This window comes from Haemaphysalis longicornis, unplaced genomic scaffold (assembly GCF_048455015.1).
Source record: "Haemaphysalis longicornis isolate Haplotype H1 unplaced genomic scaffold, Haemaphysalis longicornis Haplotype H1 scaffold_4, whole genome shotgun sequence".
NCBI classification, from domain to species: Eukaryota; Metazoa; Arthropoda; class Arachnida; order Ixodida; family Ixodidae; genus Haemaphysalis; species Haemaphysalis longicornis.
The window spans coordinates 174,378,402-174,404,662 of record NW_027526361.1 but is presented as its reverse complement, the minus strand read 5'-3'; the positions used below and the strand labels follow the sequence as shown (position 1 = coordinate 174,404,662).

The 26,261-nt window shown below is 46.3% G+C and overlaps 1 protein-coding gene across 1 annotated transcript in view; it reads left to right on the top strand.

Annotated features, from left to right (window-relative positions):
- The first annotated feature begins 10,557 nt into the window (after nt 1-10,557).
- LOC144179514 (uncharacterized) overlaps nt 10,558-26,261 on the top strand; it is a 191,207-nt gene continuing 175,503 nt past the window's right edge. Inside the window, exon 1 of the mRNA XM_077707894.1 lies at nt 10,558-10,693. Within this exon, the coding sequence (XP_077564020.1) occupies nt 10,651-10,693 (43 nt within the window). The 5' untranslated portion in view covers nt 10,558-10,650. The remainder of the gene's footprint in view (nt 10,694-26,261) is intronic.

Here is a 26,261-nt window from a genome sequence, read left to right as displayed (position 1 = left end):
TGCTGGGGTATAAAAGCTCATTCAGTGAAGCTTCGAGATCTCGAGTTCACGGATAATTTCAACTCTACCATTAGGTCCTGGCAAGCTCCATAGATGTCTGTGGATGCATAATTCGGTATTCTTCCATTCTGCGAAGAAGGATGACCAAAAAAGCCGGGAACAGTCTGAGGATGCTGACACAACTCAGCCCGCACCTCACTGCTTCTGCCCGCCATCGTCGCTTGATCGATGCTTCCCGCAGAAGCTCGCTGCGGGCGCGCTCTGCTGCGAGACAGACTCCATTTCGCTCCCTGCGATGCACCGTTTCCACTGACCAGAGTCGGTAGACGCGAGAGTGTAGCTACGTCATCCAAAATCCCAGCCAGCCTCTCTTCCTTACTTCAAACTCATGTCCAACCTCGTCTTTTCTTGCTCGTACATAGAGTGGCGCAGGAGGAGTTTTCTGCTCACACGGGGCCGCCGGATTTTCGTGTCGACAAGTCATATAAAGCTTCGCTTCAAAAAGCCAGTTATTATCTTCCAGGATATGTTGAATTACGCGACACTGCTTCGACGACATGGCCGCTGCCCCACGGATGGAGTAAAGCACGCCTGGGTGCCCGGGAGAAATAGGCAGTGGTTACGGCAGCAAAGCGGTATGATACTTTCACTGTTGCTTCAGCACCCGAACTCGGCAAAGAAAGTAGCCGCCTGTGCTTGAAGATGGGAGACATTTCGGGAGACTCTTCATTGGGAGACTACGCCGATCTGAGCGCGATTGTAGGCGTGCTTAGTGCCCCGAGAGTTGACGGCAGCGTTCCTAACGTCACAAACCCTGATCCTGTCGCTGCCACAGAACAGGAGGAGGAGGATAATGTACAAGTAATGCACTTCCGCTGCAGGAGTCGTGGCCGGATGAAATACCGCTCGTAAGAGAAAGAAGTGCCGTCGTTCCCCTTTAAGGACAAAAGCCATGCAAACTGCAATCCAGGAATTCATACAGCATCAAATTGTTGAGAGGGCCTTCCCCATCACAGTGGGCTTCTGCTGGTACCGTTTGTAAGTTCGAAACCTGATTAATTCGGACTGAGCCGGCTCCCCCTTGCACTTTGAGATTACGAGCTCTTACTGCACCAGAAATACCAAGCACGAAGTTTCAGTAGTAGAGGCTGTCCTGAAGTAGCATTTTCGCACCGCTCATACTGGCGATGGCATACTTCATCGCCAGGGCCTTTTTTTGTTTAGCAACCCCTCTTGAAGTCTTTGCCGGTTTTCGTGTTTTCCAACACAGAAGCATCATGGGGTCGTTTCAATGCGGGCTTCACATGCTCACTTCGCAGCCAGATGTCACTAACAACACCTAACAAAGGTTCGGCGTTTTAGGCCTACCTAAACCCAATTTCAGTGCACCGCGGCTTCAAGCATGCAATGCATTAAGTGTGCGGAGTGTCAGAAAATGGAAAGAACCTGTGAATAATGCGTAGCGCGACGGTGCTGCGCTTGACTAACTAACTGTAGTTTAGAGTTTGTCTTCGCTTCCATTCACGTCGTGGGTGCTTAGTTCCGAATAACGAGATTTTTTCACCGAAGCTTATAGACAATCTCCAGTGGTTGTCGATGTCCGTCCGCCTACACGTCGCCCACCAAAGAAACAATTTACTCTGCACTTTCGCTCGAATGCTGTGTCTGTCTGAACCTGAGGAAAAATGATACTGAATTTGGCCAGTGAGGCGTGTCTGTCGTTACCTTGAGTTTTATGTACTTGTCTTAATTTGCTATCGAATTTGTGTATGGTATCGGTACATGATCCTCCACGGAGAAAGTGTGTTCACAGAAACGGATGTAGCTATTGTTTTGTCATAGCTGTCTTCAACTTCAACTTCAACTTTATTGAGCATTTCGTACATAGAAATGCGAGGACAAACACAAAAAGCTGCAAAACTGCAGCTTGACGAGGTGTTTGCCCTTTACGGTTGGCATGGCAGAGTAGGAACAGCAGTTCAAAGCTTATGCACAGGAAACAGTCCTAAGAAAATAAATCTCGCCTTAACATGCCCATATTTCATACAAACATAATAGAAAGCATTAAAAGGCACTATAGCTCACATTTTGTAAAAGAAACTTAATAAATGATATACATACACGCATATAGACACTTAGATACATACGTGCTTAAAAAGGTTACAAAACAGAACGGGGTACGCAGTACAAAAAAAGAAATATATTGGATATTTGCGGATTCTGTGTACGCACAGAAAAAAAGAAAAAGACAAAACTTCAAGAAAAAGTCATGTTATATACAGGTATGCACACACACATCAATATCTGCACTACAGAAGTATCCACATAAATAAATACACACAACATTGGCAAAAACAGTGTACGTTACTTTTTATATGCTCCAGTGAGCAGAGAATGAAGTCAATGTCGCTAGAACCGTTAAAAAATATTAAAAGTAAGTTTGGCCAAGCCCAGATCGCCACGAGAGACAACGCTTGATATTGATTTGATTTATTGTATGGTTCAACGCGCCAACGCAACGCAGGCGATGAGGCGCGCCGTAGTGGAGGGCTCCGGAATAGCTTTGAACACCTGGGGATCTTCAGTGTGCCCCAAAATCTCGCACACACGGGCGTTTCTGTTTTTCGCCTCCCTCAGAAAAGCGGCCGCCGCGGCCGGGAATCGAACCCGCAACCTCGTGCTCAGCAGCGCAACGCCTTGGCCACTGAGCCACCGCGGCGGGTACAACGCTTGATATATTTTCAGTTAAAAATGTCCAATGTTCAGCAGTAAACGGTTCTTTAAATCTCGCTTAGACATTTTATTTATAGCTTTGCCACTTAGGTTATTTAAAGGAAGGAAATTCGGAATGGCAACCATGGCATTGCCATAATTAGTTCTTGAAAAGAGCACGAACCATGTACTTCTTCCCCTTATTCCGTACGGTACTTCCAACGGTTTTCTTAAACTATATAGACCTAAATAAGCTGCACCGTTGTGTTGCAAACTATTTTTATACTTTGTTAGAAGATTAAAGTTGTAGATACAATGGCCAGGAAGCAGATTATACTGCAGAAATAGTTCGTTGGTGTGAGCTTCATACGGCATAGTTGCGATATGTCGAACGGCCTTTTTCTGAAATAAATGCAGCTTATTTTTTGCGGAAGTGGTTAACCATACGAGGCTGTAGTAATTGGTGTCAGCTGTGAATATAGCATGATAAATAATGTTTGATATTTGATGGAAATACATGCCGTAACCTACAAAGCACCCCACACGCTTGAGATAAATTAGTGCAGACGTGATCGACATGAGCATCCCATTTTAAACGTTCATTAAAAACAATGGCTAATGTTTTTATTTTACTGACGATACAAATCTTTTCAGATCCGTTAGACAAACTAAGGTTTATGTCTACAGTTCTTTGAGCTGGTGAAAATAAGACTGCTTTCATTTTCTTAGTATTTATTTCTAAGAGTTTGCTCTAGTCCATTTGTGAAGCTTTTGGAGGGTTATATTTGCTAAATGCAAAAGCTGAGTAGTATCACACGATTGAAATAAAATGTTGGTATCATCTGCGTAAATATACGCAGTGCGCAATATACGTAATTTCTACGATATCAGTGATATAAATATTGAACAGGATTGGCCGTAAAAGACTGGCTTGCGGAACTCCAGCCCTTACTTCTTGTAAAGCGAAGTGGTGCTCCTTTATTGCTACTGCCTGTTTCCGGTTACTTAAATACGATTGCAAATGAGTAAAGGAAAGCCCCCGGAATCCATAATGTTGTAATTTTTTCGAACAAAGTTAAATTAATAATTCTATCAAATGCTTTGGAAAAGTCCATAAATATACCTAACGTTACCTTCTTTTCTTCAAATCCCCGGATTATTAATTCTGTTTTCGTTAGTAAAATAATTCCGTTGATACATGTTTACGAAAACCGAACTGTTTTGATGATATAATAAAGTGTTTGTCACAGAAGCACACAACCCGTTTCGCGTTGTGTCCTTTCACAACAACTACATTGCAACTACATTGTAACTGCATTGCACGACAATTATCCGCAACGATGACTCTAGCATTACGCCGAGCTTCGTCTACGTGAGTGCGACGCAGCTTGAACGGTTTTCATGGAGTGTGCCACTGCCACCTGCTGGTTCCGCTGTAATCTGTGTGCAGTGCTGTGATCACGCCAAACCGTGTGCCATATTATTTGTATTTTTACTTTCAATCTCGCAGTTCACAGTGAAGTTCTCAATTTTGTGGAGTTCTCGTTGGCTGTCAGTGCACGCGATTCGGAATGAGGAAACCGGAGAGCCACATGTTTGTCCCCTAGAGTAAAACTCTAGTCCTTGAGGGCTTCATTAGGGTAAATAAGCAGGTAGTAAGCCTAATCGAAATTTGCACTAATTACAGACAAACGTCTTTTGTTCTCTGCACAAAGATTGAGGTGAAACACACCCCAGCTTCACCGCTCGTCTTTTGTCGCCGAGTGGAAGAGCGGCTGACTCCAGTTCGTGAGTCCAATAAAAATCAACCAACTGCGAGCCATTTGTTTTGTTTAGGTGGTAGTTGTGCTTACCAGATTTCGATTTATCAATATTCCGCTGTATAAACTTTGATAGCCTGGGAACAATGTACGTGGAGCTTCTATGAACTCTTGCCTCGACGAAATGGGACGGTGAAGACAACACATCCGCAAGGATTATTGTGAGAACTGTTGACCAGCTAGGAAAAAAAGGACAAAAGGGGGCACAAGAACGCTGTTCAAACCATAATATCAAAACGTTATCGCTGGTGCATTCTCAATCAGGCGCTTTCTTAGAACAGATGGTGTGTGGGGAGATAGAAACAGGTCGACATGAGTACTTTCACAGCCCCACGTACAGACCCAGACGGTGGGGCAGCACCACGAAAGTTGGCGAATATTCCTGGCGCACATCTAACATTCCAAGCATCATTTTTTCTTGAAACTATACGAAAGTGAAACGCCGTACCCTAAACTGTTGTTACCACGTCTCCTCAAATATTTTCCGCTGCGCTCTGGAACATCTACATGAGTGCGACGCAGCTTGAACGGTTTTCATGGAGTGTGCCACTGCCACCTGCTGGTTCCGCTGTAATCTGCGTGCAGTGCTGTGATCACGCCAAACCGTATGTCATATTATTTGTATTTTAAGTGCAAATGCACTTTATAAGCGACCCTGAATTCCGTTGACCGCCGTCCGTCCACATAGCAACAGCTGCGGGTGCGCGCGCTCCTCGTCTTCCTTGGCAACGGGGGGAGATGGCACATACCCACGTGGGGGATTGGCCAGGAATCTCCTCGTCTTCCTTGGCAACGGGGGGAGATGGGCGCGCGCTGCCTGGCCGCTGACATGGCACATACCCACGTGGGGGATTGGCCAGGAATCGGGCGTGAGAAGGGCTAATACACCCGCTTAAAGGAGTACTGACACGAAATTTCAAAGCTGAGATCCGCTCTAGCAATCAAGTACAACGACAACCCAAATAGGTGTCTGTGCATGGCACATACCCACGTGGGGGATTGGCCAGGAATCGGGCGTGAGTAGGGCTAATGCACCCGCTTAAAGGAGTACTGACACGAAATTTCAAAGCTGAGATCCGCTCTAGCAATCAAGTACAACGACAACACAAATAAGTGTCTGTGAATAAATGCATCTTTCTTTCTTTGTAGTTGTGTTTGTGTGTGTGTGATCTCTCTTTCGCGAACATTACCGAACCGCGCAAATTCAACTCGTGCATTCGCACTTTCACATTCTTCCCCTCGGGGAAATGCGGGGAAATTTTTTTTACTTTTTGTTGGTAATATTATGCCGTGCTTGTAACATTCTAGGTATGTTGATATATAACACACCCACATCAATGCTGCATGGCTAATGTAGGTAAGCTAGGTATTAAATATATAAATAAAACATATAGAGCGTGCGATACTGAAGGCGTCAGCTCGATCAGCGTCACACTGGCTGCGCCAACGAACCAAGACGCCCATATAGTATGTGTACATGTGCTGAAAAACAATCAGAAACACCTCCGTCTCACGACGGCGATGGTTGAAACAGGGAGCGGTCTTGCGTGAGAAAATAAAATGGCGAAGTAAGTGCCGAAATCGATACAACTGCAATCGTAGTAAAAGCGTAAACGATTAAAGTGCAAGCTCCTGAGAGTTTCAGTAGACGCGTCAATGATCAAAGTGCAAACTGCCTGCGAGTCAACTTTTTACCTCAGACGGCAGCAAACAAATTCTTAACGAGAAATATGAGCGCCCCCTCCCTCCTCCCCTCATCATCGTCGTCGTTAGACCATCGTCCTCGTCGAAAATATAACCTACAAGCCCAAATACAAAATACAAGTCCAAAGCCGAAGTCCCCTTCAACTCACCCAAAGTCCAAAGCCAACGCCCAGCCAACACCAAGCAAATTCTGGGAGGCCCGAAAGCTATCATATCACAATCGGATAGACGTCGCCTTCATGACACGAGGGAACCAGGCTCGATTCCGCCAGGACACTCGTTGTTTCTTATTTCAGCATCTTCTTGTGGCAACCCATTTTCTAAAGTTGCCTTTCCTGCACTACATATTGGTTACGACAGTGTCATCATTGATAACAACAAAGTTTCGCTTTATTATCGATACGTTACTATCATGACACCGTGTATAGTGTCATCCACTGTGGACGGTATACCATCAACAGTCAGCAGTTATCTGGTATCCCTAACAACGAAAGTGAATAGGTCGGTAGGGTTGTATCACTAACAAACAATTCCGTTGGCTATTGTTAATTCGTCATTACTTGAAATTTACCGCCTCTACAGGCCAAAAATAGAGCTTGTGTTAGGGTTTACACGCATGTTTTTTTCAACTTTAGTGATTTAGCTCAATCCAGCAGGATTGGGCAAAATCAGACCCAAATTATACCCTGGGCGTGCCACCAGGCACGCCCAGGGTGTAATTGAATAGCCTCGGCTGTATTTGATGAATTGTCGGAATGCCGTTTGCCCTAACCGCACACGCCGAATACTTAGGAAAGTTAGCTGGTGGCTCACACATTCGCTGAGGCCGTTTCCTGAGCTGTACTCCGTGATCAATTGAGTTCGCGTGCCCAAGTGGGGCTTCCATAATGGCCCGGATAATATTGTCTGGTTTAAGATGTTGATAGAAATCTGATAACCGAACGAAGGCTCACTGCGGCCAGGAACATTTTTTTTACCTCAGAGCTTAAATACAAGCTTTGGCCTCTCAACCCTGACCACCACAAATTCTGTTGATTTGTGGTGGTCAGATCTTTTCTAAACCTTTGTTCTCAGTCAACACCGATTAATACAGCAAAGTCAAACAAGGTTTATTGTAATACAGAGGAAGAGAAAAAATGTGATTTAAAGGAAGTATCCAATAAAATGTCTGATGAAGATAGTGTTTCACTTGGTCCACGCGGCGCTTATTGAATACAAAAATTCAGTTGGGTGCGCCCGCCGGAATAATATCCCTATAGGGACCGGGCAGTTGGACGGGTGGCGCCACCACTCGGCGCTCCCTTCGTCAGTGGAATGAGCCCGTGCATTGTACTACACAGCCTCCCGTTGTTTTTGTTGTGTTTGCTTCGGTGCTTTGTATGTTTTGGTGGCGTTGTGAGCAGACATGTGAGATGAAACGAAGTCTAAACAGATGTGTTGGGTTCTTAGATGCAGTAATGACTACGTAAACTTGTCGGACGCGTCTAACGTTGGGTATCGGCTGCAATGGCACGAGCGCTTTCTGCAGCGATCAGCGCTTGGCTCCAACCGTTCGGAGTACGAATAAAACTACTATTACTAGTATTATTTTCTTCCTAAATGCACTAACGGCTACGCAAACTTATTGGATGCTTGTAAGGTTGGGGAAGGGCCACATTGACACGAGCGCTTTTTGCAGCGCTCTGCGCCTGGCAATGCGTGATCTGACTAGGGATAAAACTATTAGCAATATTAGAATTCATTTCTACCACTTTAAATTATCTTCACTGGTTTCAATGACTACGGTTTCCACGCCAGCCTTAGCGCTGGGATACCTCGATACGTGTGCTTTAAATAGAAAGGCACCTGCATACAAGATGGATTACCGTGTAGCCGTAGAAATGTTGCGGTAGTTTACACTTTCTGTAACCGTGAGCTTTGTACCTTCGGTTTTGGTGAGCGACACTGTGACAGCATGGGAACCTTAAAGCCGAAGTAGAAATCCCACGTTTATGGTGGTCATTTTATCAAGAGCCAAAGTTATTCACCAACTCAACAGCCCAAGCTACAAACCATCCCTCCTCCCCTTCCCGTTTTACCACTTGCGTAGAATAAAGGCTGGCACCGATAGTTAAAAAATGTGGCAGTGTTAACATCAGCCGGTGTTTTTAATGCTGAAGTATTCTTTACACAGTACCTAAAAAAATTGTGTAATGCCTGGTGAAGACACCAAAAACGCGTGATTAGTTGCCTCAAATATCGGTGCATGAGCCCGAGTCCTCCACCACAGACTCATTACCGACACGCTGGGAAAAGTTTAGATTTGGAGAGGGGGCATGGAAGTTCAAAATTAAAAAGCAAAATAATCTAGCCCTCCGTCTAATGATTATGATGGTTGAACGCAAAGCTTTCTTCGTGCGAAATCGAATAGGAAATGGTCAGTCAAAGACGCTGCGATTAAAAGACCAAGCTGCGTGCTGGTCAAATTCGACGCTTAACTAGTCAAAGTTTAAATGCAGAAGGCAACCAACGAAACCCATACGATAGAGCTTTGCGATAAACCATCATCGTCGTTAGACGGAGGTGTGTATGATTTTTCAAGCGTAGGTGGCAGCTTGTAAAGCGACCGCAGCATTCAGTTGTGAAGCTGAGTACAGGTTTCGGGCACCCTCCTGTCTTGCGTCCTTCAGCCACGCAGGAATTGGTTTTTGAAAAACCATTTACCAACTCGCCAGCAACCATTGCAATTCTTGTAAAGCAATGCTTCTCCACGACAAGCAATAACATTCTACTATCATGCGGTATATATTCTATCAACGATTCCCGATGACTGTAGTAAGAGAATTTCTGTGAAATTAAACACGTTTCAGCCGTAGGTAATGAAGTTACGGAAGCGTCGTCCATCACAATTTCTGTTTTGAGGTAAATCTTCGAAGACACCCTCCAACTTTGTCTTTCGCTTGTGCACGACGTCGATGCCGTTTCGTCATCAACTGCCGAAGGCCAGCGCCGCAGCATTCCTAGATCGGTTGCACACACCGGCTTTGTGGTAGCATTTAGCGGCAACATACTCCTCGATTCGCGAAACAGCATGCAGGCATGAAAAAATTGCATGAAGCACCGAACTTTCACTTCCAGCTTGACTTCCAGTTTGGCGCATTGAGCGTCGTCTGCTATTTGTAAATACTGAGTATTGGCGTAAATAACACACATGGCATGCCTCGTAAACGTCACATCCACACTCAAGATTTATCGATCTGAAAAATGCACGTGGGATTACGTACGCTTTGCAAGCCGCACCGAAGAAAAACGACAGAAAGCCATGCACAACTACGCTGCGCTGATCGCCACCGGCATTCCACTGACGAGCGGTTCGCCACGGGCGGCGCTGTTCGCTAAAACGACGGTGGTGCCATACAACGGCCGCCCGGTCCCTATACCGTCGCGGTGGATAAGTGGCTAGAACGCTGTTCTGCTGATCGCAAGGACAAGGGTTTGATCTCAGCTTCCACGGCTGTTATTCTGGTGGAGGTGAAAACACGAATGTAACGATATTTTGGCATGCGTTAACGATCACCAGATGGTCTAAATTAACGTCCCGCTTTCAATTAGAGCACGGGTGAAACCTCCCTCTCCCTCCCCCCGCCCCCCCTACCACATAAAAAAATAAATTTATGTTATGTCTTGTAGATATCGCGAATTTTATATTACTATAAGTACTTTGTAATTGATGTTGCGCCATTACAGTTGCTGACATTAAACGTAAGGTATGCGCTCCACAGGTGTATTATTATGCCGGTCGGGGAGTTTCCCGATTTGATATCCTGTTCGCATTAGACGGTTACAGAACATAATACCGCTAGAATCATATGTACCATCTTTGGCCATATGCGTGGTTTGATTGCCCGGGAATATTATTAGAGTGTGGGTTGGAGGGGTTTGCTGCATCACAACTTCTACTGCAGTGTGAAGCATCAAGATCTTCTCGGAAGACATAAAACTTTCCCCCCACATAGTAAGCTAATCGCGCATTCCCATTGGCTTCCATTTCCGGTTCCTCTGAGGGGTGACAAATCCTGCAGCTTTTTAAAACATCCGCTCGTCCCCGCTTGGGACGATCCGCACGCCTAGCGTCCTAAATGTGCCTCAGCGTGCTCGCCCCACCACTTTCACAGGCGCCTCTCGCGTCCTACCGATGGCTGGGGCGGGTCTCGGTTCGTCGTGCTGCCTACAGACGGCGCCGCCGTCGCGTGTGTTTGATTTTTGCCGCCGCTGGGCGTTTTTGTCGGTGGTGGTATTCTTTGCGCCCCCCTCTCTCTCTCTCTCCCGGCGTCCCCTCGCAGACCGCGGTTGAAGCCACGCGCGGAGTCAATGGTTACTTGTGCTGGTGTGTGGACGCGCTTGTTGTGTTACGCCCGCGCGCGTGGATTCCGGCATGTTCCTCGCCCTCGTGACGACGCTCGCGCTGTTCGCCAAAGGTATGTTTTCGGCCGCTTCTGCTTGTCAGCGACGTTTGACGTAAAGAAAGAAAGCTGGTCTATCTTCGGCGTCGTTCCCTCTGCCTGCGCTGTCCATGGGGTGGTCGTTACAAACGAGGTGAATGGCTTAGAAATAGAGCGTCACGGGCGAGAGACCTCTTTGTTTCGCGAGCGACGTTGTGATTCAGCCATTTGGTTTGGACAAACCGCAAGTCATTCACAGCACCCCAATATATAGAGAGAGCGAAATCATCGGGATGACTCACCCGCGAAACCGAGTTACCGCACTAGTGTTTGTGGGCTTTTTGGTTGTTGTTATCGCTGTTGTTGTTTCTACTGTACTTCTGGAGCTTCCCTGGCGTTGTTGTGTCGACCGCAAGTGAGTAAGACGTGGTATACCCACAAGACCGCAAGCGGAATGTGCGCCATTTCCCGTCGCTAGCACTGCACTATTACAAGTTGAGCAACTTTCGTTGCGAAGCACGCTCACTCATTTGCAGGAGTCCCCTGGTGCCCATTGTGGAGAATCCGTGCTCGGTCCACGAAACTGTGACGGCGATGTGCAGGCTGTAAGGACCGCGCTGATACAGCAGAAACTCGGAGCTAGAACTACAATTAACAAGACTTCAATCGTTATTTTTAGAGATTCCTGTGCTATGACAGGCCTTTGGAGATTTGTGGACATTCGTTTACATCACGCTCTTTCATAATACGCCACGAAAAATAATCACTTAAGAGGACGGTACGACACGATAGAAGTCGAATTACGGGGCGTTGAACAAGCAATCCGGATGACACAGAAGCTCAAAGACCAGACAGTCTTGCTAGAGGATCCTTCCGTTGACCACTGCGACGTCATCCGGAAGCTACGGCTCATTCTAGCGTAATCTAACTTGACTACCGCCATATAGACACGCGGTGTTTTGTTTGTTTTTTTGCTGTTGTTTTTGGCTTCGGGTGTAAAGCAGTCGTTCTCCAACGCAAATGAATAAGAATCAAATCTATTGTGGGACAGCGTATAAGAGACATTTCAAATACATTTTATTAGGGGCCGTTTGTAACGTCATCTTGGGAATTCTTCTTTTGACATTTTCAAGAAACCTTGGTTATGGGGCACACGTCCGACTTTGGATATGGGCGTCGAGCCCAGTAAACTACTGAAGGAAAGTGGGATACGTCATGCATGGCGGAGTGCGGTGAAAAGCTTCGGAGGCCAAGAAATTAACATAGGGTTTTCTTTACTTGACAATAACTTCTTTTGATATCCTTGCGAACTTCCTTGAGCAATTAATATCGCGCCTTGATGCTAGCGCAACTTTGGGTAGGGTATGACAAATACGTAATCTCTGGTGTGTGTATAGAAAACAACCAAGCCTTTCCAATCGGTTCATGCACAATCTCCCATTAAGGATTGTTCATGCAAGCTTAATTGAACGGTATGCTTGGGCGGTGCGACAATTTTCTCCCTTCGTTGGCATTTTGGGGTCATGACCAATTATCAGAAAATCAGCACCTACATATAGTTCGTAGCAGGATAACTAATGGGAATGCATCGCCCACATCGTCGCGGGTGTGTTACACATTCCCTTGTTTTTGCAGCGACGTCTGGCGGTCGACACCGCTTGTGCATATATCGCGCGAACTGCAGAAAACGTTGCGAATTGCACCTACCTCGCCCTTGCAAGGGCGATTCATTCGGCGTCATCGCTGCGTGTGTCAGTAGATCTGACAGCCACGTGTGAACCGGGTACACAGTCACTCGTGATGCTCACGCACTTGTAACAGTTCTTGTTGAGAGCAAACAGTTGCGACAGTTGGCCCTCGGTTTCCTTTTTATGTGGCGTGTTCTAACCATCGCAGTATGGGCTCACTGTCGTATCTAGAACTGCCGTTGTCTTCTTGCGCAGCCTTGCATGCGCGCGAGTAGAGCACGCTTCGACCTGATACCAAAGCCAGGCTTTTCGTAGATGCCTTTGCAACCATTTTCAGACACGCATTTCCATGTGCTGGGTCATTATGAGCTGCTTTAAACGTACCATTCTTCTAAAAGAGAATCGTAGTCATGGGTACATTATGGGGGCAAGGGACCACTCAGATGAAACGTCATGAGGTTTCTTACTAATTAGTTGTAGCGAGGCACGACTAAAAATTTCCAACTAATTACTGAGAAACAAAATTGTGTGTTTTTAGTTAGCTCCTCGTAAACAGCATTTTGCGAGTGGTACAACCTTACGTTATATAATTGCTGTAAATTAATATATTCCGTAATTGTTTACGCAATTACATCACTATCAACATCAGTTATTGCACTTAAGAAAACGATTTGTGTAATAGCAAGTAGAGCAACAACATATACACAAGAGTAAACTACAGGAAAAAGATCCGCTTCATTCACTTCAACTATTCCAGTTGATTAAAGTAGCAGTAGTTTGGGCGCTTGGATATTTTGTTCCTGGTTGTTTCATAGGTTTGATTGTAACCAGTAACCGAAGATCGGGGCTCACAACGAGACAGCGTTGAACGTAGCTCTACTGTAAACGCTATTTTGGCATTGAAAATAGATAATATATACAAAAGCATATTAAAAGAACTGTCACGGACACCCGGCAATAGTGAGAACGTAATTATCAAAGAGCAAGGATTGTACGCAGTGGTAGTTTCAATGTTCCTTCCTTCGACAAATACAGGCCTCAAATTTGCCCAAACATCAAGCCTTTCTGGACCTACATCGTTTTACCAGATTTGTACCGCCACTCTATTGGACAACACTTGCGTAGTAACAGCGGGGAACCGGCGCGCAGTTGTTCGTTCGTCCTGGTTACCTGGTTAAAATAAATGCGTTATACTCAAGCTGAATACTGCTCCGGATCTGCATTACCAGATTTACACGTCCGCATTTGTCCGAACGTACCGCATGTGCAAGAACATTCCACAGTGAGGCTTTTCAAATGATTTTTTTTTTGTAAAAACAGAAACGCGGCCAAACAGGATTGACACAGAGCGACCACCTACGCATTTCAATACAAACTTCCACGATGTGTGTGCGAAATTAGAAGCACGGTTTTGCATTCTCGTTGAGTAACTGGGCCTTGCTCAATAGCTTCTTTCATTTCTACCAGAGCAAAGGTCATCTAATATAAACAGAGTCACCTGTCCGCTTTTTTTACTCCAAAGAATTAAATGACCGATACGCTAAAATATGGCGTCAGGCGTAGGCGTGACGGAGAGATGGCTCAAAATGGCCAAAAGTGCGAAGACAAAAACCGTAACGGCATGAAGGCTGGGTAAATTTGGGTGTAGTATTCAAACCCGGGGCCACAAAATGCGAGTCAACAGGTACCCCCTGCACCATGACCTATCCTTGGCACTAGGTGACCGAAGGTGGAGCTACTCAATGTGTTCTGGCCTTCGGCGTAGAAACCTGTGTTCCAGGCTTAGAGAAATAATCTGAGCACGCTGATTACAGAAGTAGCCACGCACGTCTAGGCTTGTAGCGCGCATGGAGGGCTGGGAAGGGCGACTTCTCAGTCCTCTGAGGCATGGTAACGGAGAGAAGAACAAAATTAAAGCAGTTCCACTCAACGTAAAAGCTGTCAAGTGCGGAACAACGAATCGCCAGAGGGACTGCGTCGCCCTCTCTCGACTAGTTTCAGTATCAGCCTGGCGTCAACACCGAAAGTAGCCAACAGACGTCGCCGCAGCCCCTGAAATGCCTATAATGAGGCACTGCATTGAGTTTTTATTATTCTCGGGTAAGTAATGCCTTCAGGACTTGTTCCTTGTGTTATATGGTTGTGTACTTATTTGTGGCGTAGCAACGGCAGTCTCCGCAGCAATGGCGCAGCGCAGAGATAGCCCCAACGCTTTGCATGTGAGCAACGTGGGCCTGTGTGTGCAATAGGGTCTACATCGGACTCGCGACGTGAGAGGCCCAGGTTTGATCCCGACCAAGGGAAACGGAGATCTTTTTGAAGACTCCATTTGTCTGCGTGACCCCGCGTGGTTGTGGTGGCTACGTGCCGTGACCCCCGGTCTAGCCCACATCAGAACTTAAAAACACTGCCATAGTAAAAGGGTAATCGTGATAAAGGGACGACGCAGTCGCCCCACTGGATACTCTTCTGCTCTGGCGCTAGCCATGTAACATTCCGTTATGGGTACAACCCTGAACTTCCTGCACGCAACCAGCGCCATCTACTGCCTTGCTTCGAACACTCCTATTGTTTTGAGAACCTGCTTAGAGAGTCCGATTGTTCGGCCCAAGGAAGACTCGCGGGCTTCCAGCCCAAGCGACCTCAGTTATATCTCCAGAAGGGTCGAAATTTTTGCAAAACCCGTGATTTTTTAGCTTGAGAAGGTTCTTTGACTCAATTAGACGCGATGTTTTTCGTGGATAAGGGTAGTTTGGTATCGTTTAATGTATTTCACTGCCTATGAAAAATCGCTTCTTTTAACACACCTTTTTTTTTCTTTTGGGGGGTTTCTAGAACCTCCAAACATTAGAAAATATTCGGCAGCAAGAATCATGTTATTAGTTAGATCAAAAGTTTCAGCCAATTTTCTAACAGCTGGGGAATGGGTCTGAAACCAAAAATAAAACGGTGCAGTAACAGAAACTGAACATCGGCAATTTTCAGCAATGTATTTGAAACTTTTCTGGCATGTTTTATTCTCATACGAAAAAGATTACTGTAAGAAAATTTGTGAGGTTTCTTTCTTGTAACATTTCTTTAAATTTTCGTGAGGGGTATGCATGGCGCAACAAGCATCTTAGTTCTTCACTTTGCGCGCGTTATACCCCCGCTTTGAATGCTACGGGGCTCATCATTTTCATAGGATTATTACCCGCCGGGGTGGCTTAGTGGCTGAGGCGTTGTGCTGGTGAGCACAAAGACGCGCGTTCGATTCCCGGTCGCGGCGGTCGCATTTCTGATGGAGGCGAACAGCAAGAACGCCCGTGTGTACGAGATTTCGGTGCACGTTAAAGATCCTCAGGTTGTCAAAATGCTCTCCACTATGGCGCGGCTCATCGTCTGCGTTCTGTCGGCGAGTTAAACCCTACAATCAATCAATCAATCAATCAATCAATCAATCAATCAATCAATCAATCAATCAATCAATCAATCAATCAATCAATCAATCAATCAATCAATCAATCAATCAGTCAATCGATTCATAGAATTATTCCTAATGGAAACAGTATTAACACACGCTAGACGCTTTAATAAGAAGGCTTAGTGAAGTCTAGGCTTAAAAAGCGACAGAAGCGAAAGTTTCGTGACAGTCGGAACACAGTGAATGCTCCAGCAGGATACCAGGTGGACGTGAAGGTATCGGAGAATGCTGAAAAGCTTGGGACCTTGGAGAAGAAATAGAAATGCCGCTGAGAGAACCTTTCAAGGTAATATAGGTATCCAGCTCCTGTCTTTTTATCTGCACAACTGATATGGGTTGCCCAGGGTGTCCACCGGAGCCCACTCATCCTACTTTTTGGTATATGTGACGCTGTGTGACGCTTCAACGATGGAAACAGAAGTAGAAAAGATATTGCAAGGGAAGCAGGCACCCAACCTGGCCAGCACCCTCCCGTACCATGTTGCATTAATGACCAATGCCGCGTAAAGAAGGGTAAGCGTCAATCAATGAGTCAGAGAAAACATATCTGCAAGGAAATACGGGCGGCAACAAAAGCCAAAAAAGCGCCTGTGCCAGGCAGGGAGGGCTTTAGCGGTGAACCTGGTGAATTATAACTTTCCAGGGCATGATATTGTTGGTTGTGCACAGATCGAAAAACTTCATTATTGTTTTTCTTAAAACGATTTTTCGCACTTTCTTCTTACGGAAACAGATGTAACATCGAAAGGAATAAACCCCTTCAATGAAACGTCGCCCACTTGTTCCTTTGTTACTAGACCGTGCAATGAATTAGGGTTTATTAAAATGGGATGGTAATTTTTGACGTAATCATTTTTATTTCAAGCAAGCCAGAAAAAATTACACTTTTTTACTCGTCGACACTTTTGCAAAGCAAATGTGGGATGGCAAAGATCACTTGGCTACCTCTGTGGTAAAACGTTAGCAATTCCTAACGCCCATACGCTAGTTGTGAATGTCCCCGTAACAGCCACGTTTTGGCACATTTTTGTCAATGTCAAACATCAATCCGGTCGTTTTTACTATACATAGCATTTAAATGTTAATTTAGAGGGCCCTTTATAAGGTCCACGTGTAAAAACAAAATTTAAATGTCGTTTTCACAAACTTTTTAAAAGGGTGGTGACATACCTGAAGTTGATGTGGCATTTAATTACCTGTAAGAATCGCACCGGAAGTGCGTAGCCGGCGCGTATCTCCGAACGGAATATCGCTTGCCGCTGTTTCTGATACGACGTTGTCTGAATCGTCTACCTCACCTACAGCTGTGAAACGTGCTCACCCATTCAATTGCGCCTCAGAAGAAGCTGCCAACATTGGGAAATCTTATTGAGCATTAAATCTGCAAAGGAACACGAAAATGGCCGCGTATCCGCAGCTTTTGTTGCACACGCTGACGAAAGACGATAGTCGACTGGTGCCCCTGCCACTTAAATGCCTCCCTTCACTTTCCCGCTCACCTCTGATGCTGTTCCTCTCCTGTCTCATTCTTCCCAAGATAAAACACTCGTCAATTCAAATTTACAGCGTTCCACTGCGCCAATTCGGGTTCCTCTATGCCAGCGCTGCTGTACGATGGAGACGCGCGTGAATTGAGGCACCATACTACAACGTTTATAGAACCGTGTTGCCGTACTTCCCAAGCCCTCTAAACGGAACGTCCGCTAGAAGCTATAATGGCGCGGGCGACAGCAGGCGGCGGTTTTCTGCAGTTGATGTAGTATTTTATTTGCTATCGGATAAACCATGCATTCATGAGTTTTTAATAAAGGAACACTGCAAATATCACTTATGTATTTATTTTATGCCTTATATTTGCGTAATATCTTGCCCTTGTTAAACAATGTTGAAAGGTATGAACATTGGCACCGGGTTTAGAGTTATAGATTCGGAAGTGGGTATGTGAAACTATAGCGCAGGTTCTGTTTCACTGTGGCCTGGTGGCTGAATTGACTCGCAGACAGGCAGGCATACAGACACCAAAATTTCTCCTTTTAAGTAGCCCAAGAAAGACTATATTCTTTAAAAATGTCGCACTGCGATTAAAGTGGCACACGCCCGTCGCAGCTGAAACCACCACCAGCTGACACCACCGGAGCCGTCGCAGGACGCCGCACATCGCCCTTTGCGCTTCCAGGTCAACAGAATTGCAGAAATTCCCAGGTCTGAATTGTCTAATACAATCTTAACGCACTGTGACATCGGGACTATTTAAAGTAAGCTTCACTACTTCACATCTATTGCTGTGAAGACATCTTGCCAAGTGCCAAATAACCATTGTCATACCAAAAAGGTCTGACACAAAATCCACATCATGGCCTTCTGCTCCGATTCCTTCGAGAATCCCGAGTGTTCGGGATAATGTTAGGAGTGTTCGGGAATGTTCGGGATAATGTTCGTACATTTAGTTTTTACTAATGCTGAACAACAAACTTCTACAATAAAGAAAATATGTCCGAGGGCCTTATAAAGGGATAACTTTCTAACTGTACCTATGGCGTCCTATCACAAAAGTAATGCATTTCCCCACAGACTGGTTGGTCGACTGAAAATCTTTGATCAGATCTCTGAACACACGGCGCGTGCGCAAAACCGGACTTCCATTGAGTCCAAACGGCTGCTTGGAAATTGCGCAAAAGGAGCGCTTCTTGAGAAGACAATACAAGCATCGATCACGAAGAAAAGGTAAAATAGTATACCTTAATCTCATAAACGGCGTATCGCTACGCGTTTAGATCTTTCGTAGATGGGTTTACTTAGTGCGCGAAAAATTCTTTCATGGGTACGTTCTTCTTTTGGGATTCGGAACCTTGGAGGTTTGACAATTGATTTCACGCACTTTTAACGAAGGCTTTAGCGCAGCGTGCGCGCAGTTTTGATGATGACAAGCTTGGGCGCTTCTCTCAACTTTCTTAATGAGAGAATGGTAAAGTATTGTTAAATCCATTCATATTCCTTCGTACTTTAAAAGGCGATTGGTTTTTATGGGCTACATAAACGCGAAATCTTTTTCCTGCCGCTCTGTCTGTGTATCTGTCGAATCAGTCACCCGGCCAAAAGTTCGAAGAATTCGGGAACCATACGTTCACATACGCTAAACATTTCCAAACTACTACATCTGGCATAACTTACCCTATACTTAACAGCATTGTTCAGCAAAACAAACGATTAGGCATATTTGAACAAAAAAATCAATATATAACTCATACCGGGACTACTTTTTTTATAAACATATATGTAGGCGTAATTTTTGTGATAGCAAACTTATGAAAATGCGTTAAAAACAATGTTTTAGCCACAAATATCATGAAGGGCTCGCGCTCAAAACTGGAGCTCGTGGCTCGAGCGCCAAGCCAAATAGTAACAAACGGGCCCTAGACATGGCGCGCCAGCAGCGGGAGGTATGCGCTGGGAGTAGTTTGAAGTTCGAGAACCGCAGAGTAAAATACTGCCGCGAACCATGCATTAGGTTTGTTTGTTTATGTTTTGTTTTTGCCGACTGGTTGCACAGGAGTGTGTTATCTGTGTTTCCGTATGCCAGGTGAAGCGCGTGTTCCCTTCTTTATTTTTGTGCCGCGAGTGTTATCTGTTTTGATGGGGAGATTGCTTAGAACTAACGCCACCAGCCTAGGATAATCTTCGTTGATCTATAGTGTTCTGGATATAATTCGACGGCGCGAGAAGCACTCGCGCCCAAAGATAAATTCCCGCGGAGCAGACGCCGCAGCATTCAATTCACCGACATTCGCCTGCGCACGTCACTTTTTTGACTGCTGCTTCACCGACTGTGTATTTTTGAGTCTTTAGGGGAGCACGAGTTCGCTCCAATAAACCTGTTTTTCCTTCAAGACGACTGCGTCGTCTTTGCCTTCATGGCAATACGTTTGGAGAGTAGTCTGAGAGCAATGGATCAACGTAGGTCGACAGCTAAAATTTTTAGGTAACTACAAATGAAAAGTTTGGACACGCAATGGCTAAGCAAGAGTAGAAGGCTAATGATTAAATACGTAAAGAACAGTGGAGAATCGAAGGCAACCAAGATAACCAAAAAAGAGTCAAGGCAGATAGAAACGAATAAATGAAGAGAACAAATGAAATCGAAAACGTCCTTAGAGTGGTACAGTGCTGAGAAATCGGTCGTCAGAAAGGAAAATTTCTATGATAATTCCAAACACAGTGCTTTGGTTTTTGAAAATAGAGCAGGTTGCTTGCGAACCTATATCTTTGTGGGGTAAGTATACACAAAATGATGGCTTATGCGTGGTCTGCGGAAAATACCAGAAAGTATGCGGCACATAGTGTTAGAATGCGAGCGTATGCATCGAAATCTACATGAAGGAAATATTGGGCTTTCAGAAGCCCTAGGAATAAAGGTAGCACAGAGGCAGTAACTTCATGGCTGTCGAGGTTACCTAAAGCAGATTAGAATGCTGGTGGGCGAAAAGCAGAGAGGGGAAGATTGCCTAGGGCAGTCACGACCCGTAACAGAACAAATAAATATTTTGTGCCTAATAAGGTTTCTGCGTCTGGCCTAAGATCAGCGCTAGTATTAAACGAAGAGTGTAAAACATTCAGTAAGACGTGTTGCTGGGCGAGTTGGTTCATATTACAGAAATCAGATTTAACGCAGCAAAGCCCACGGACGGTGGAAAGAACGGTACGGGCGCTAACATGTAACTGGTTTTTATTGAACAGAAGGCATGCACATATACTTTTGGCATAGTCACACACGTGGGATAAAAAATGGTGATATAGCCTACCAACATGCCGCAGGTATTTCCGTCACTAACTTTTTGGTTCTACTGGAATTCTACCTAAGTGCAACGTGGATATCATTTGACGACAAGATTTTCATTCAAAAGAAAGGCAGTTGCATCGGATCGTGTGTAGCGCCAGTATTGTGCAGCATTTTCTTGGCGAGTGTCGACCGTGACCTGAGTAACTGACTTAACTGTGACAAGGTTTTTAAGATTTTTAGGTACGTTGACGATTTTCTGGTCCTCTTGAAGAAACAAGACCAAGCCACATACCCCCACACTGTGACTGAAATTTTAGACCTTTTAAAGCGGGTTGGGAAGGGTTTAACTTTTACTCATGAGCTACCCCTTTACAGTAGTCTCCAGCTTTTAGATCTTAACCTTAACTTTTCAGACCACCACGTTTTTTGGTAATATTCAACCAGAACCGCCAAGGAACTGCTGCTTTACGATTATGCACACTCCAATACAGCGAAGCTAGCTATAGAGGGCTTGTGCCTCCAATCTGCACTCTACAAATCATGTGAGCATGCCATAGAAAAACGTTTTGGCCATCATATGACCACGCTAGAAGCCACAGGCTTTCCGCGCTCAATGCTCACTGGCGTGACTGAGGCTTTGCTTCGCAAAACAAGAACTGGCTTGAAAAGAGCTCACGTGGAACCTTTGCACAAAAATGGCAGCATCTCCACTCCGTGGATGATGTCGAGGATGCGGAGTACGGGGACTCGAAATTACATCCGAGTTGCGCCCCGAGTGACATCCGATTTGCGCCCCGACCATCATTCGATTTGAGCCGTGAGTTGTACCTTGATTATTCCTTAAATAAAACTGCAACTCACGGCTCAAATCGAATTTCGCTTGATTTTCGCTTGATGGCGGTGTGCGCACGGATGGACGTGGACGGACATTGGGAGGTCCTAAGTTACTCCGCACCGTTACAGGCGAGGGAGTAAGCCGTTTGACCATCGAGGTACTAACTCACGTTAGTAGCCCAATGGGTAAGACGACTGACACTAACTCTGTCTGGTCTACCAGACACAGGCTCGAATTCTGCGGTGTCTGTGTAATTTTTTGCGATTTTAAATGCTATGCGCACGGACGCCGACGGACATTGTGCGGTCCCACGGTTCTCTGCACCTAAAAAACACGCCCTGAAGTTATACCTTACGCTCACCGAGTCGCAAATAATATAAAGAAAGTCGTCACGAGGTATAAGGTCCCAGTTGTTTTTTCAGCACGGCTTAAACTTGGCACACTATGCGCGCGAACCGACCCTACAAGGAAACCTCCCAAAACATACGATAAGAAGCATGCTAAACCTTTTGTAAACTGCATTCAAGGTGTTGTGTATCCGTTACCGTTGAATTGTGGCAAAGTATACATCGGCCAAAGTGGTCGATGTGTGAATGCGCGACTACGAGAGCACGCTCTTTGCATGAAAATGGGACGGGATCACACTTGCCGTCCCACTGCAAGGAATGTACCTGTGTACCCGAATTTGATAAAACAAAATTTTGAAACGAAGTCGGGGCGTTACGGCACGTGAAGTAGCGGAAGCTTTCTACATCAAGCGAAAGGGACGCAACTGCGTGAGCGTGCCATCGCTACTAATCTACGCAAAAGAGTGTGGATTCCTGGATACCATCTTGATGTTTGTTGGAATGTGCCCTCACCGGATGTCTGTTGGAATTTTTTTAGCCCAAGTGTGTGATTACGCCGAGAGTATATATGCATGCCTTCTTCTCAATAAAAACCCGTTTCGACTAAGCGCCCGTCCCGACCTTTTCAACGTCCGTGTCTTTTGCTGCGCTAAATGCTATTTCTGTAGTGTAAAACATGTGTATATTAGTTTCTTTTTAGTGTTTTTTTTTGGTAAGATGACACGTCATGATCAAGCTACAAAGGGAATACCACTATCTATCATCATCCCGCAAAATTTGAAACAAGTTGAGCAAGCGTCTATTGAGTTTAATATGGGAGGCCCGAGGTAAAAGAGGAACGTCGTGACAGGTGTGCAGAGGAAAGAGGAGAGGCAGCTACGTGGCAGCGGCTGCAGAAAAATATCGTTTTTCGTGATTCACATGGAAACGGGCACGTAAGCCAGTTTTTTAATGGGTCCATGCACGGAGGCGAAATGAAAGTACCTAGGCCTGACTACTGTGCATGCATGCTTTCTTTGAATGAAGTGTAATGGGAGCAATACATGATGTCTCATATAAAAATTTGAAGCCTCTATGGCATTGTAAAGTGTGATGTGATTGTAGAGTTTAACGCGCCGACGCAACGCAGGCGATGAGGCGCGCCGTGGTGGAGGGCTGCGGATTAATTTTGACCACCTGGGGATCTTTAAAGGAGCCATGAAGAGAAAATGCAAGTTGGTTTTATTCGAAAGATTTCGTGTTTTATAGTGCCCCCAGCGCTTGTCCGGGTACAAACGGTGCTTTATTCACTGAGAAATTCAACAATTTAGGTTAAACTTTTGATTTTCCCGCTCAATCGTGCGTTTTCGTGGTCCCAAATGACATCACAGGAACCGACCGCTCTGCAGCCTAGAGTACCTTCATTCACCCATCCGCCGTACAGGGTAGAGACACGTATACGCTGGCGCCGCCATTTTCGGTTGCTCGCTCGCCGCCGAAGCAAGTCATTGTGTCAAAACCGCGCTAAAATTATCGCCGCAACGTGGCTTACTGAAGAAGTTTGAATCATATTGTCTGTTTCGCGTTGCTAGGTCTCGTGGGAATCGAAAAGAATAACGCGTTGAGCCCGTTGGCCCAATTGCGGCGGCACGGAACCGTTCAAAGGTTGTCTCTACCCTGTACAGCGGTGTTGGTTTGTTCCCGCGTTTCTTTACGTTCCGTAACCTAGATGGCGCCACCATACCGTGGCAAGCGTTTGGTTTGTTTTTGCCCGCATTTAAACCTGGTTTCTTTTGTTCTGGGAGAAAATATTCGTTCCTTGAAACAGTGCTCGCTCGACAAATGGGGTCACGTAAGACACCGTTGCTTGCGTCAATCGGCCAGTGTCGTCTGAGACAACCCCAAGCCCCGTAGTGCTGTGCAGCTAAACCAAGCATGCTGTGCGCTGTACGAACAGCAGAACGCATCAGTACTTCTATCTTTACATGTGCTTTCGTAACTTCCACTGTTTGTCCCATCATTCTTATTGCTTTGTAAAGAATGTGCCCTAAATTTAAGCGCAAATCGCTCGTTCGTCTAGTTGGTAAGCTCTACCTAATTTGCGTCTGCTTCTGCCAGCCTCCGCCAATCGCAGAGCTTAGCTCATGTGACATCATAGGTTCTGTTGCGGGAAATGAGCTGGTGGGTCGCATGACCATTCCCGTTTTTCCTAATTATGTAGCTTATTTGAGCGAAGTTTACGTTAAAAGTGGTGTCGATATGATTCTAACGAGACAATCTTTTGAATGAACCAAACTTAAGTTTTCTCTACATGGCTCCTTTAACGTGCGGCGAAATCTCGTACACATGGGCGTTTTTGGTTTTCGCCTCCATCAGAACAGCAACCGCCGCGGCTGGGAATCGAACCCGCGACCTCGTGCTCAGCAGCGCAACGCCTTAGCCACTGAGCCACCGCGGCGGGTGGCATTGTAAAGTCGACTTCACTGTGATACACTTATGTTTTCCTGAGAAGACCTCGTTTCTGGGGCAGCGTAACAACTCTAGTATGCGAAACTTATTGCGTCAACTGCTTTGTTCGATATTCAGCGATCACCTACCTCACGTGAACGTAATCCAGTCGATCAAAGATTCGCTCGCCGCTCCCGTTTGGGGAACCAATCGCACGGCCCTGTATATCCACCACTCGGCTTCAACGACGACGCCTACAAAGCTGCACATTCACAACAAGGGACAGGAAGAGGGCGGAGTGAGTTGGGGAACAAACGCGTGTTAAGGACATTGAGAAGAAGAAACGAAAGTGGGCAGGGCATGTAATGCGAAGGCAAGATAACCGTCGGTCATTAAGGGCAGCAGAGTGGATCCCTAGAGAAGGCAAGCGTGGCAGAGGGCGGCAGAAAGTTAGATTTGCAGATGAGATCAAGCAAGAAGTTTGCGGGGATAAATTGGTCGCTGTTAGCACAGGACCGGGATGATTGGAGATTATTGGGAGAGGCCTTTGCCCTGAAGTGGGCGCAGATAGGCTGGTGATGATGATGATGCAGAAGATGACATTCGCAACTCCTTAGACGAGATAATCGATGCCCATCGCGCGTCACGGCTCCTGATACAACCGTCACTCACCGATTCCACTCTGGCCAGGATAGCGAGAAACCTTGGAGCCCTAATCATGTTCGAGCCCCTCCTTAGAAACATGCACCGGACGTCCCATGCGAAAAGAAGAGAGGAGCACGCGCGCAGTACCACTCGCAGCCCTACCCGCCAGACGAACTCAGAGTATACGTGGATGCCGCACAGCACCCCGACAAAGCAGCCTTCCCAATCGCAGGCGTCGCCTCTGTCATAGAAACGAAAGGAACCGGCAATAAAAGACTCAATAGGCACGGCAAACGCCACCACTGCAGAAGAAACAGCCCTGGCTCTAGCCGTAACAAAGGCGCTAACACCGACCACCCACCATGCTATCAGCAGGTGCTACGCAACTATGAGGAGAGCAGCATCTTAGCACCGGCACTAAAAAAATGGCGAAGGTTGCGCTAAATTGCCCAAGGCTTCAACCATAGCGAAGCTAGAGGATTTCTTGCTGTGTAAGCACTGAAGGACACACCACCACGCATTGCGTTAGGTTTGAAATACACGATGTTTCGTACTCGTTCTGTCGTCGCTTTTTACTCTCAGTGGTAGTCATCCTCATATCCATCTATATCTTCGTCTTACTCATGCATGAAAGGGGGTCCCGGACCATTTTTTCCACGGCCTTTCACATTTCTCCTAAAGTGTAACACGTAATCACGCTCTAGAACCGGCCGCAACCGGCTTCGCGAAGTGGGCTTCTGGAGCGCGAGCTGTCTTGTGCTCCCCCATGGAAGCGCGGACTCACGTGAACTGTCGTCTTGGTATTTCGTGCGAGCTCCACACGCAAGCATCGATGACGCCGGGCACTCGGCGTTAAGCACGTGCTCAAGCGTTCCGTAAACGGCGGGAGTAACCATGGCACGTGGGTTGTTGATGACGCCGCACACACTAAAGCGCGTATATACTCCGACTTTTCCGGTCAACAGTAGCGCGGCCGCGCTGTCGACGACGGCACGTCTTCTAGACCAACGTGGGGCTAGACTGCACCAGCGGCGATTTCTACCCCTGTACACTCCGACAGGGCCGGCGTAGCGCTGTTATGCGTTGGCAGATGGTAGCCAACACAGCCTCCGGCTGGCGCATTTGCAGAAGGATTGGCGACTAGTGTACCACCTGTTGTAAAATTCACGAAACGGTGGAGCCTCCGCTGCAGCCAGGCCGTGGGCACGCGCACCCAGTCCGGGAGCTCCGGCGAGATGCATGCGGGGATATGGGGCCGACGTTGGCCGATCTGTACGCCGCGATGGGTGCGAAATAGATACATGTCCTACCTCGGCGCCAGTGCCAAAAAATCACGTCGAGCTGGGCCAGAACCGTTGGCAGTTATATGGGGTTAGAGTATACAAGTCCCCGCGTTCGCCGACGTAACGTAACCCGGGCGCG